At 35.5% G+C, this 14917-nt stretch overlaps 1 protein-coding gene across 1 annotated transcript in view; it reads right to left on the bottom strand.

The window, feature by feature from the left end:
- Positions 1-4288: 4288 nt before the first annotated feature.
- The window catches only part of LOC149780409 (echotoxin-2-like), a 38350-nt gene continuing 27721 nt past the window's right edge, over positions 4289-14917 (bottom strand). The window contains exons 2-3 of the mRNA XM_089937225.1: positions 6817-7073; positions 4289-4687 (exon numbers count right to left, since the gene is read on the bottom strand). Of these exons, the coding sequence (XP_089793351.1) occupies positions 4289-4687; positions 6817-7073 (656 nt within the window). The remainder of the gene's footprint in view (positions 4688-6816; positions 7074-14917) is intronic.

A 14917-nucleotide genomic window follows, 5' to 3' on the forward strand; every position in this document is an offset into this window, starting at 1 on the left:
TGACTAAATCCCTAACAACATCACCGACTCCATCTCCGTAAACAACCTCGTATACTGGTAATCGTGAGTTTACTACTCTGACACTTCTTGGTCTGCGAAAAGAATCGTGTAGTATCATTTTATTTAATTATTGTTTATCTAACTGAATTTGCTAGCAAATTTAATTATTAGTCGCTGTGGTAACCGTCTGCGAGTTCATCAATGAGCCCCCGGTAGATGCTGATATCCATGATGCCACGCTGAAATAGTCTCTGACAGATATCTGCGGCTTCATTTATAATTTCCGGAGAATTGTTTCCGGCACGTCTTCCTCCGATGAGAACTTCCAACCGTGATACATCATCGATGATATTATTAGGGCAGGCAATAAAACCGGATCCTAAACCCTCCCCTGTTGATGGTACAATTCTTGGGGATAAAATGTCTTGAGGCAAACTTTCAGAAGATGTTGTTAAGCTAATTATCGGCGACCTAGTTTGTTTGAATTTTTGGCCCCGCGGACTTCCTTCAGATGCAGCCTCGTATTCACTTAACGGAGTTAGGTCAGGATCTATTGCTCTTCGCCGTGAAGGATATTGTTGTCGTTCTGTGTGTTGCAACGGTGATTTTTCTTCTTGAGGTTGCGATGGTGGAATTTCAAGTTTACGTATAGCATCTACAAGTCTATCGTATTTTGTATCGTCCCTGCTGATTTGTTTTTTATTTTCACGTATACGATACGAATATTTGATAAAATTATCATCTGTCATAGAACCGTGTTCTGGGTTTAAAGACACATCTCTTCTAATCAATCCTAACAGTATTGTCTCAGGTAATTTCTCTTCTGGTACATTTTTAAGAAGTTCAATATAATCCGGCGTAAATCTTTTGGCGGGGTCAGTAATTCTCCCTGTTACTCGCTTACCAGCAGGTACTGACACAACAACTTCATCGGGTGGAGGCGGGGGTTTAAGTCCAGCTGAAATATCCTGTAAAATTTTCCTTTGCTCTATTAAAGCCTCTTTGGTAACAGCTGCGGATTTTTCAGTAGCTTTGGTCACGGGTTTAAATAATTCCTCCGTAGTCTCTGCAAAGCCTTCCCGTGCTTGCTGTCTTAGTTGTAATTTTTGTCTGACACTATCACGGACAGGAAGAAATTTCTGAATTGCTTCGAGACGTTCTCGAGCTAATCTAGTCGTATGTGCTTCTCCAATATTTGCCATTATTTATTTGTCAATGATTTAATTCCGCTAACATAAAAATGTTTTTCCTTGGAAACTCATTTCCCAGAGCAGCAGAGGGGATGGACCCGACCCATGGATTTTTCAATAACGACCCCGCCACGGAAACTGTTTCAGATTTATTGAAGTAACCCAAGTTGTCAGTGCAAACTCAACGAGTTTGTCCCTGGAAACTCTTCGAGTTTTCGGGGGACATTTTTTTTTGTCCTGTATTCTGAATAGAAGGGTTTATTTCGTCGAAATAAGCCCTCTATCGAGGAATAGTTTCCTGGAGGGGTTTATTGTGCAAAAAGTTTCGGTCTGTACAGCCCCTCTGCTGCTCCATCCTTTGTTGTTGACTCCGTTCATGCCTTATCTTTAAAACATTATTATTGTTTCATAATGAAAAATAACGAGTTAATAAAATATACGAAATATACTCTGTTTGTAATTATTTTCTTCATCTGAAAATTAATTGCTTCTTTTATAAAGTATATATAAGTAAACGCACTAGAGTAGTGAGTACAGTACGTATATCAATTAATAAGTTAGTATCGTAATATATTAAGCCCTTTATTGTTTTATAACAAATGATAGATATACTTAGCTTCTAATTATTTGCAGCATATCTTTGCGACAAATTGGCAAAGTTATAAGAAAAGTAATGTTGACTCCGTTCAGTCTCTGTTTAATTTCGTCCGTTTACATTACATATCGTGAGACCCCGATAGCGTCTCACCTTAAAGTCGCGTGCCCAAGGCAATTTGGAAAGAATGAAAAAAGAAGGAAATGAATGAATAATATTGTTTAACATATCTGATTCATTGTTTGTCCTGGACAAAATACTTGAAGACTTAAAATAGCGCACTGTAGAAAATACGGTTCTAATTGTTCACGCGTAGTAATAAGTATGTAGCTGCTGTGCATCGGGCAGTGCCAACGTTAGCTAGACAGTAACATTAAAGAATTGTTTAGTGTTCAGTGATCAGCGCAATCCTGCTCCAATATGATAATATAATATTTGTTTATAGGACATATTCTATCTGGAAAATTATTCTAGGAGCAAGCCAGCGCTCAGATCTTGTTTTGAGTTCCAAACTGCTCAAATGGAGCTTTTTATTTTTAATTTTCCAAACCAACCTATGTTCAAAGATTGTGTCGTGGCATGAAAAAGAAATTTATAAATTTATAACGATATTTAATGTAGAAGAATGTGATGTGCATACGGAATAATATTGTGCAATATATGGCCATGAAATATGTAAATATGTTGTTCCCATAACAATAGGTGCACAAAATTCGCCTTATTCAATATAGCCATTTTGATAAGGAAACAATTTTCACATTCTGACTCGCTTCTACAGAAAAAGCACAAATTTAAACGGATGTATCTCACACATCAATATTTTATTTCAGTTACTCTCTTCTTAAAATATGGGACACACCTACAAATTCCGTATTACATGTGTCTATATTTGAATTTATTTCAACTTTCACCTCAATGTAGACGCCGTTAATTCTATCATATCCTGTTTCTAACTCAAGAGGAAATATATTAAGACATGCCACTGTTAAGGAATAGATTATGAACACTTTTATATTCAAATAAATTTTGCAAGTCTCACTCATTAGATAATTGCAGTTCTTTAGATAATATATTGCCCTGTACGATATTTTATATTCGCAGAACAGCGGGAAGTTACCAGTTAAGGGTGGACCTAACACGACATATCAATCATAATAATAGTTTCCAATATGTAACATTTTGTGTACCTAATTCTTACTGACAAGTTCTTCGTTATTTACGTTAAGACAAACATTAAAGAGATTATATATCTTAGATCGTATGTTGGACTGTAATGTCTATGCCAACGCAATGATGCAGGTAATAGTCCTATGACAACTAAAATATCTTACATATTGTATAGTTTTTTCTTCATTAGCATAACTGATTTTTTGAGAAGGCAGATGCGAAATACGCATAATCCCAATATTCAGGAAGACAGTTATTTCACAAGGCCATTTACAGCGACGAAAAGGCAAACATAAATGTATGTATCGGGTTTTTGCCGTCGATACATGAAATTCTTGTGTAAATCGACTCAACTCCCAAGAAGATCGAACACTTAAAGCATTAGTAAAATGAAATGGTTCATATGGAGAGCGCATTCTTCACTAAAAATTTAGCTTGAGTAAGACATACAAGTTCATCATCTTCTGTTTGATTACAAGAAGAAAACCATCTTCACAATTGTTTATAGCGTTATGGAGAATTATGATTAGTCACGTGATTCTGTGAGGTGATTGATATCTGGAATAATGAATTCCTAAAGAGCACGAATTCAATTACCATACAATACACGTCATATCCTGTTGTAAACGTGATTCTCCATTACCCCTGACATGCCATTACTGCGGTCTATATCGTCGTCATTGCGGGCAAGTATCCATATCTAGATTTATATCTCCGCCCATTTACACTCCTCCTCCTCTCTCTCCCTATCTTTCTCTCTCTCTCGTTATACATATATTTAAACAATTACAGGTAAGTTTAATGTATTAACATGTCATTTTATTAATTGCCGTGGTTAATGTATATATGGTTTGAAACAACAGCAAACGCCATAAAAAAATAAGTCAGTCTGCTAGTCTGCGTCATTAAAGATCCAGAGAACAGGAAATCGCACAATCTGTCTATCCGTCTCTCTCTCTCTCTCTCTCTCACCATGCTAGGCTTATCGAATTAGGGTGAGAAAATGTTAAGAAAATAATGGTATATTTGGTGGGGTGGATAAAAAAAAACAGACTTTACTTTTCTTATTTTAGAACGTATACGTGTAGACATTGATATTGTATGTATTGAACCTGGAAAAAATGAATGGATTATTCTCTCATAAATATAGTGTACAAAACTTGAAGAAATCGGAAAGTTTAATCAATTTAGAAATTCAATATGTGATTATTTTAAAATGATGTACATATTAGTATTGTGATGCTACAGAATAGAATATCAAGTATGACGTTAAATTTGTGTTCATTAGCCATGCGCGCGGTTTTTGTTTCTTATTTGAACAGTAAGGTTCCTTCCATCATTGCTCAAGAAGCACTTTTATGGGAGCAGCCAAATCCGAAACTTTTACAGGACGAACGGTTACCTTCACTTGTGCCTGGTGGCCTGTTGACATTGTCCCTGATATCCGAATTAAGTCATCTTTATATATCACGGGATTTGATTCCCAGTAATACTCGCTCTTGCTGAACCCAAGAGAACCAGAGCTTGTTCCATAGTACATTTGTTTGAACCACTCATTTCCTTGAGAATGGAGCGTCTCGCCAGGAGTTGTTATACCTACACCAAGCCAATTACTGTAAAAATTGAAGTCGTACGGTGCGGCCCACATTAGAACAATTCGGCGATCGAGCCCTTCGACCAACCATGACACTGTTCCGAACGTGCCAGTTGCGGTGTCGGACGTCTTTCGGGCAACCTGTGCAGAAGGAAATGAGAATAAAGTGTTGATGGAAAACACGATAATGTAAAGTTGTATAGGTCTTACATAAACAAGGAATTGTCTGAGCATACGTGTATTGATGTCAGTATGAACTGCACTTAATGAACCTCTTATATAGAGAATGCAAGTTATTGGGAAGAAATACTTTGCTCGCAACATATTACATGATTGTATTCCATTTAATGTAGATCTAAAATGTTAACATATTGGCATTCAGTCATTAAAATCTGAATGCCATTTCAAGTACTTCTTCAATTTTAATGCAAATACCACCATTTAAATATATTTAGCTTGTCGTGCACCTGAACATAACAAATTTAGTTTTGGTTAAATATGAGAAATCCATTCACACAAAAGTTGAATCATTATTATATAATATTCGCAAGTTTTCATTGACAATTTTCTTTATCATTATATTTCTACGCAATGAGAATAGTATACACGTGCTAGAAAGTGTCTACATATGGTGATTACACCATCCCTTATACATGATACAGACATGTAATCGCATACAATGTCTTGTCGTCCATAGGTCACCTTCATAATAAATTGGAAACTGTTGTAATAATGGTAAACCTCGGGATGATTCTGAACGTTATGTTTGCCTTCGGAGATTTTTAAAGTTGACTATAAGTTGTATCAGTGACGTAATTCTAATAGTTCCTTAGTAACTCAGCAAAACACTGAACTAAAGAAGCTAAAAAGAAATTATCCTTGCTTGCAGCCGACTTCATATATATATATATATATATATATATAGAGAGAGAGAGAGAGAGAGAGAGAGAGAGAGAGAATTATAAATATACACCAGACAGAAGGGTAAGTGCTATCTCTTGGTTCATATACAAAAATGCTGGAAAATAGTTGGCTGAATTATTATTTAAATACAAATAATAGTATCAAACAGGTTAGAAAAGTTTTAATTTGTACTCTACGGAGATTCGAAACCACGTCATCGGCCATATAAATGCATACATACATACATATACACACACACACACACACACACACACACACACACACACACGTACATACATACATATATTCTGGTTTATAGCGAGAGCAAAGGTCATATATATATATATATATATATATATATATATATATATATATATATATATATATATATATATATATATATAATCAAGCTTTGCATTTAAATCAGATCGCTTTTAACACTGCAGATATAATGGCGCACAAATTACTTTAGGTGCTGATTCTCCCTCCAAAGAGCCTGTTCAGCCTTCTTGGTTTTTGGCAAAATGCCATGTACACGTTCACGGATGATTGATTGAGTGCAGGAGTTAGATTTATTCGCGGAGGATCAAACTTGGCACGTAACACTTGAACTCTTCCGTCGTCTTCAAGCCTGTTCACTGCTGCTTTAGTGTGCTCTTAACCCTCAAACTGAGAACACCGTGTCCGAAACATTTTCCTAAAAATGTGGCGATAGAAGCTACGAAAAAATTGTTTGTTCTCGTGTCAAGAAGCGCCTCTCTACAAACACCCTTTGTTTCAATATATTACGATCATCTCACCATATCATTCGAGTATGTTCCGTTTTAGAAGAACAAAAGACACAGCAAAACAACATATATAAATACAGTTGCGTATATATACTGCTGGTCATGTTATAGAATATCTCTTTTCAGACTAAGGTCCTCTAAAACATATTTAGTACCAGCAGTGAATTTTTGTACAATTGAACAGAAGCAATGACGTGTGAAGGTGTAGACCACAGCGGCCTGATTTTGACATGATGCGGAATATCTTTGCCAATGTAATATGCAGGCGATGACTATATGAACGATACTCTCAAATCAGCTTACAGCATATGATAGCAGGCTAATAAATATATTACCTTCTGATATATTCACATACACACAATCAAAGAACAAGCTCTTCACTCCTGCTGCAAAATGACATGTCACCGTGTCTAACTCGTTGGAATCCAAGCATACCTTTTGTCTTTCTATTTGGTACTGCGACTTATGGAGTCTGTTTTAAACCAACACCAGTACCGAGCAGAAGACCCTATAACATCCCACTGACAGTTCATGTACAATGATTTGTCTTGTATTACATTATACCGTATTTTTACTTACCATAGCTTCTTTTTTGGACGGAAGGATATCACTCGGTGGGGTAGATAATGCTCCAGCGAAGATCTTAACAACAGGACTTGTGAGTGGAAATCTTGTCCAGTTTTCTACTTCAATACCACAGTTAATCCTGTAGTTAGTGTTCATCAGATTACTCAGCGTTGTACCTGTTAGACTCGTACCTGCACTCACGGCACCAGCAGCAGCTGACACGATAGCCGCCACTGTAACTGCGGCTGATGTGTTACAGAACGTTGTTGCTGCAAAAGGAAGAGATAAAAAGTGGATTATAATTTCCAAACAATATTATATGAGATATTTCCTTAGATATTCTTCAATAATGTTTTCTTCATGAATTGGAATATATGTACTTATCTATGCACGCCAAAAAGAAAGTGTAACGAATGCATGTTTACTATTTATCCATGCAAAATGGAAACCTATCCGCTCTTCTCGCTGAAGGCCAGTCTAGTTTGTATGTGTCCTTGTTCGATGCCAATCTGTATGTCCGTCTGCTCGTCCGATTTTCACTTCTTCCGATCATTTTACGAGCTCTATGTTTAGCCTGATTTTGCGTTTTGATTTATGTGTGCACGATCGAGAACATGTTTTATAATAGTAAATACTTTTTATGTGGTTACTGAGTTTGTGACCCATTTCGCAAATATCAATTTGCGAACAAGAATATCTAAACTGTGTCGACAGGTTACACTGTACCATATATATACTGCCGTTCCGTTACTTCACAATACAAAATGAGAGAAATGTGCTATTCCATTAAACTGTAATGGTTCCTCAGTGACTATCATTATGCCGATGTTCAGAATTTGTTCGTCGTACGTAACAGGGTTATGATGCTATGTATTTTGTCAACGTTAACCTTGGGTGCCTACACGAGAGATTCAGTGGATTACAGCGTCTGAGGAATCTCAGTAACACATGAACCGGAATCTCAGAGTTGGCTAGATATGATGCGAATTCTAAATTTCATAGGATCTTGCACGAGTTGGTGATATTATTATTTAAAGGCACAAAATCGTCGACAAAGTTGACAAATTGAATATGTTAGGCCCCACTTTCGACTCTGTGACATTCTTAAAGTTTTACAGTTACCAGTAAAATAAAAATCACTGGTTGTTTTTAAAACCCTAATGCTGTATGTAATACGTTAAGCATTCATTGTGCAGTATTGTTTCAGTTAAACAAATTAATTATTTATGTTTAGATGAACAAATAAAGAGCTAGATGGGCTTAAATACAAGACACTTACCAAACACAATATAGCCTAGTAAAACGGCAACCGGTCCACCCATTGTCGATCAAGATTCCAGATATTCTTCGCAAAATAAAATATTGTGTCGATGGATGGAACACAATAACGTTTGTGTAAACTATTTTGCTGTTGGTTTCCTTTTATCAGGTCAAATGTTCCAAGAGAGCTGATCGGGTCACGGTCATCAACCTGACCAATCACGTTGACTGGAGGAATGGTGGTCAACAACCGAAGGTGTTAAATAGACTGATGTACAGACTTACATTAAAAAGCATTCATTCACTACACAATTTAGTGTTTATACCTGTAGGTAATGCTCATGCACATTACCTTGTAATCTAGGTTGTTGTATTTTTTAGAATAAATGCTTAACGTACAGTCACTGAGATAGATAGATAGATAGATAGATAGATAGATAGATAGATAGATAGATAGATAGATACAAAGAACGTTAGATATAGAGAGTGAGAGAGAAATAACTCATATAATTAGGTCAAATATGTTTGATTTCCGTGTCATAAGATATATGAATTATTATATTATTCATACATATGTACAGGATTATCCAAGTCAACTATTAAGCTTGAGTACATTTAAACAGTTTCTTATTTAAAAACAAACTACTGACATGTCAAGAAGAACCGGAAGAACTATTATACATTATGGCTACGGTTAACTGCAACGCCAGTGCAAAATTAAACTAAAACTTGGTTTAGTACCCAAATCACTTTTCAATAAAGTTCGTGAGCCACATATTGTTTGGCAGTGGAAATGAGTGAGAAAAATGTTATCGCTTTTGTTTATATATAATTAACCCTTTAAAGCTGTTTTTATGTTAAATGCACATTTCTTTAAACATTAAAGCGTAAATGATACATTTATAATTACATGGAAAAGTGGAATCCTGGCTAAAAAAATAGGATGAAGATTAAAAATAGTATGCCTGGGGTGGCTGGCTATGACGTGTTGATTATGAAAAGGAGAATGCATGGGTAGGCTGGCCATGACTGGTTGATACTTAAAAGGAGTATGGATGGGGTGGCTGGCCATGACTGATTGATAATTAAAAGGAGTATGGATGGGGTGGCTGGCCATGACTGATTGATAATTAAAAGGAGTATGGATGGGGTGGCTGGCCGTGACTGGCTCATAATGGAAATTAAAACTTTGGTCGACATAATCAATCGAGAGCGCATCATTTTTCTAACTGTCAAGGAGACCATGCATTTTAGATGGTATTTAAGTCCACTATATACTTGACATTCGGTAGGTGTAGAATTGAAAGGCATGTTTCAGAAACATATAAATAAAATATTTCCCCGTGGTTTATGCCTTTTGCCACAAAATGTTGTACCAAGATGGATCTCTACATAGAAATATAGGGTTGTTTATAGCATACAGAAATATAACGTTATTGAATGTTTAATGTCATGGTGTTTCCGTGTTTCTTATGGGAGGTGAATGTAGTAAAGAGATAGGACGTACCCAGACGTGTGTCAACAGATGGCGGGAACAATATTCGATAACTGGGAAACAATTGATATCGTACCATTCATATATATATATATATATATATATATATATATATATATATATATATATATATATATATATATATATATTGTAGCTTGTATGAAACAACACATCACCTAAGGCATAACATTCCATTCACAGCCACATTTCCGAATGTCATGTTGCTTTAGATGGATTTAAATTATCAGATTAACGCTAAATAACAAATCTTGTTTCTTGATGATTAGGGTTATGTGGTCGGTGTTGTACCACTTTATGTCTGTGATTTGCTGCATCCGATGGATGCCACTCTCTACTGATGGGTGTGACATTCAGACTCTTGTTTGTGGAGGTGTCATTCCAGATTTTGCCAAATATATACGACATCCTAAAATATATAATGCTTGAAGTCTGTTTATGGAATCTTGCTTTCAAAACCAGTGGCCTGAGTTCATGTTTGGTTTTTAGATTCACTTTCATTACAGCTGACACAAATGTGACTAGGAAATAAGCCGCTTGTATGAGCAAGTAATGTTTATGTTCCTGGTTAATTGTGGTGTAGGAAACAATGGTTGCGTGTATTCTACCTGAGGTTGACATAGTGTGAAAACCTCAGTTAATTTTGCGAGGCCTACTCAATCACATCCACGTGAGTTGTTTGTGGTCTAGGTGAATCCTGTCATGGAGTTGTATAAATCCCTTTATTTATTAAATACAAGTACTCGTGTTTCGTTTTTTGGGTACAACGATACCCGAGGGTGATTTAAGTATATCGTACAAAGATTTCGAAACAGTTAGTTCGGTTTATCCGATGCTACACGTGCAAAGTGCTTTCGATGAGAAAAAAAAACCGATTCATCAAGAGCACAGACGATGATCATTAGATTACGGAACGTCTTGTCAGTTAGCAGTCTTCTTAAGGACTTGCACATCTTCAGTTGTAGACGTATGTGAGTTATTCATTAATTTCTAATGCATATTATAGCTTATAACTCTCGTATAGTTTTGTATATTTTCTATATAGCTCTGGCTTGCGTAGTGTAATGCAAATACTTTCTATTCTTGTATGTGACTTAACAGGAGATTTACATTAGCAATACAGTCGCATTTTATTAAGAAACGTTTAGTTGGACACCGATAGATTCACTTCTGACCCTGTTTATTACTTTCTGATGTTGTGCTGATAATGCAGTTTGAATAGCTTCCCGTATATAAAGTCATTACGTATTATCTTTTGTGCACGTGTCATCCTTAGTGCACAGTGTTAGATTTATTTTCAGCTGATAAGGGTCGATGGGGTACCAGCTGTAGAGCTAACCATAGAAGTTGACCATAGCAGCTATAAAACTGACCATATCAACCGTATAGCTGTTTGAACAGTGTGTTGATGGTTGAGTAGCAGGTGATCATGCGTTGCTGACCGATTAGTGGACGCTGATTGCTTGAATGACTAAGGAATTGAGCGGAGTCTGTGACTAACCGCAATGCTGACTGCTTGATTGACCATTGTGACAGGTAGCCAAGTAGTCTAGTGCCGGAGAGTTTTGTTTAACTTCATACATGTACTCTTTTAATCCTGGGCTAATTTCGGGTTTCGTTAAACCCAGCGGTTTGGGACTGTAAAGATATTTTGTATGATATCTGTCATTTTACTATTTGAGTAAAGTACCTCATTTTTCACTGTTTGAATGAATATATTTTAACATATGAGTAAAGTACATAATTTTAACTATTTGAGTAAAACACATCATTCTTTTCGTCGTGTAAAATTACCGTGAGTCATTAATCTTTGTCCTTGTAATGTGTAAGGTCTTGTACTTGTATACACATTTATATTAAATTATTAGATTAGTGCGGATTGTGTTAATTTGTCCAATATTTGGATCTAATACACGCAAATATTATTCATAATTCCTTATTCGTTTGAGTCATTCATTAATATACATTGTATTTGTATAATCATCAAAAGTGTTCTGTTATAAATTGACTTATACTTCTGACCTATCGTATCATGGATCATTGATAATCGAACTTTATTTTTACTACTTCAACACTTTAATAAATAATAGTATAATAGTAAAATATTTGTAGAAAATGCTCTATTCGTAGATTTGTTTAAAACAATGCTAGCAAGAAATATAAATATATTTATCCACCCTATTTAATATTTTTCAGCATATGATTGCTGTGCCTGTTGTTCTAGCTACAAAATGATCATAATGCCGATGGACTACTCCTACACAATTTTTTTACACCTCGCATCAACAGAAGTATTTCTTTTATCATCCTGACAAAGTCACATACTATGTACCCAACGGCATCAAACGTGAATAACAAGTTCGTTTATAATGTTAATAAACTCTCCTTCACCTTTTTATGATCACATCCCATCAAGAAAATTAGTTGTCCTTCGATCGCATTAATATTCTATGTATTGGTCTCTATGGTATCAGTATAAATCAAACTAATATTCAGCAGAATGGGGAAACCACTTCCTCCAATAATTTTACTTGCATGTAACTGACTTACAATTATAATTATTCCCCAATCATCTTTAAAGGGGACAAAAAACCCTACCTGCACAATTTTATTGTAAATAGAAGTATATTTGGTAGCATGTGTATATAATCTATCTCGACTATTCTTTTCTTTGCATTTATTGTATTTGCACAAACATTTCATACAAAATATTGTCCTGTATTACGAGATCAAACGGAAAGAACCTTCCCCTAATTTCTTAACTCATTCGATACAAACATGATGTGAAGTCATTTGAGACGATTAACGTATAAGAGCTGTATTCAATTTGTGCAGCGAAGTGTCAAGTAGAAACAATATGATTCAATGCGCAGCTCTAAATTGTGTGAATAATAGCAGTTCTGGGAAAATCCTCAATTATTTTACTCTATTTTTTCTCCATCTTTGAAAAGTAAAAAGTTATCTACCAAATGAAATAACGTTAAAGAAATGTTTACGCTTTTTCCTTCAGTGGTTCCAACTACAAGTTATTATGCACGTTTGATTTTGTATGTAAATGCATCGGTTGAATATATATTTTTCTTCCACGCTTAGGTTCAAGACTGTTTTCTACTCGTTGTATAATAAACCCCTCCTTCCCATTCTGCATTCATCTTGTTTGTGTAATGTCGATAATAGAAAAATAAATCATTTATAATTGAAAATCTGTGTGTTCATATAAACTAGTTAGATTTCTTATAACTACACACACCGGAACACCACGATACAATTTTTTAAACAAATATTACTGTTAACTTTCTTGATTGATAAATCTATTATAGTAACATTATTCATTAATGTGGTAATTACTCTCAAACTCGGACCAGGCTGATTCCGTACAAATCACTGACTGATTCAGCCCATATATCTGGCTGATTCTCCAAACTTCGAAGCTGATTCGGACCATGTGAAATGTTATTCAGTTTAGTCCAGGATTTAAATGTGACATTTAAATTTGTTTTTAAAGATTATCTTCTCATTATGTCCCAAGTACGTTGAGCAGTTCAAATATGCATTTAATGTAACAAAATCCCGTTAGTACGCGTGATCATGGTATTGTTATATATAATAAAATAACGCAATCAGGTTTATTGTCCATCGGCAATTTAGTAGTGAAATATTTTTTTAACTTCTCGTTCAATTTTATATACTTTGTCTTATTGACAAATACCCCACCGGGCGATATCCTTCCGTCCAAAAAAGAAGCTATGGTAAGTAAAAATACGGTATAATGTAATACAAGACAAATCATTGTACATGAACTGTCAGTGGGAAGTTATAGGGTCTTCTGCTCGGTACTGGTGTTGGTTTAAAACAGACTCCATAAGTCGCAGTACCAAATAGAAAGACAAAAGTTATGCTTGGATTCCAGCGAGTTAGACACGGTGACATGTCATTTTGCAGCAGGAGTGAAGAGCTTGTTCTTTGATTGTGTGTATATGAATATATCAGAAGGTAATATATTTATTAGCCTGCTATCATATGTTGTAAGCTGATTTGAGAGTATCGTTCATGTAATCATCGCCTGCATATTACATTGGCAAAGATATTCCGCATCATGTCAAAATCAGGCCGCTGTGGTCTACACCTTCACACGTCATTGCTTCTGTTCATTTGTACAAAAATTCACTGCTGGTACTAAATATGTTTTAGAGTACCTTAGTCTGAAAAGAGATTCTATAACATGACCAGCAGTATATATACGCAACTGTCTCGATATTTATATATGTTGTTTTGCTGTGTTTTTGTTCTTCTAAAACGGAACATAGTCGAATAATATGGTGAGATGATCGTGATATATTGAAACAAAGGGTGTTTGCGGAGAGGCGCTTCTTGACACGAGAACAAACAATTTTCTCGTAGATTATATCGCCACATTTTTAGGAAAATGTTTCGGGCACGATGTTCTCAGGTTGAGGGTTCAGAGGACACTAAAGCAGCAGTGAACAGGCTTGAAGATGACGGAAGAGTTCAAGTGTTACGTGCCAAGTTTGATCCTCCGCGAATAAATCTAACTCTTGCACTCAATCAATCATCCGTGAACGTGTACATGGCATTTTGCCAAAAACCAAGAAGGCTGAACAGGCTGTTTGGAGGGAGAATCAAGGAGGGAGAATCAAAACCTAAAGTAATTTGTGCGCCATTATATCTGCAGTGTTAAAAGCGATCTGATTTAAATGCAAAGCTTTATTATATATATATATATATATATATATATATATATATATATATATATATATATATATATATATATATATATATGACTTTTGCTCTAGATATAAACCAGAAGATATGTATGTATGTATATATGTATGTATTTATATGGCCGATGACGTGGGTTCGAATCTCCGTAGAGTACAAATTAAAACTTTTCTAACTTGTATGTGTATGATACTATTATTTGTACTAAAATATTAATTCAGCCAACTATTTTCCAGCATTTTTGTATATGAATCAACTTATAGCACTTTCCGTTCTGTCTGGTGTTTATTTATAATTCTCTCTCTCTCTCTCTCTCTCTCTCTCTCTCTCTCTCTCTCTGTAAAGCTGACAGACTAATCGACCAACAGAGAACCGGGTAGTTAAACCATATAAGCAATCTATGTCAGACTCTCCACATACCCGAACATCACCATCTCTCTCTCTCTCTCTCTCTCTCAATTTGTGTTGGCTGGGCAAACATGCCATTTTACCCACGTTTATCCAGTTGTCACTAGCTCCATGAAAAAGGAATGTTCCAGACGTCTTTATCTGTACCTATTACGTTCAAACTGGTGGAGGTTGGATTATGTTTTCATTTGG

Source organism: Sinohyriopsis cumingii, chromosome 16 (assembly GCF_028554795.1).
Source record: "Sinohyriopsis cumingii isolate HCF-2022 chromosome 16, ASM2855479v2, whole genome shotgun sequence".
NCBI classification, from domain to species: domain Eukaryota; kingdom Metazoa; phylum Mollusca; class Bivalvia; order Unionida; family Unionidae; genus Sinohyriopsis; species Sinohyriopsis cumingii.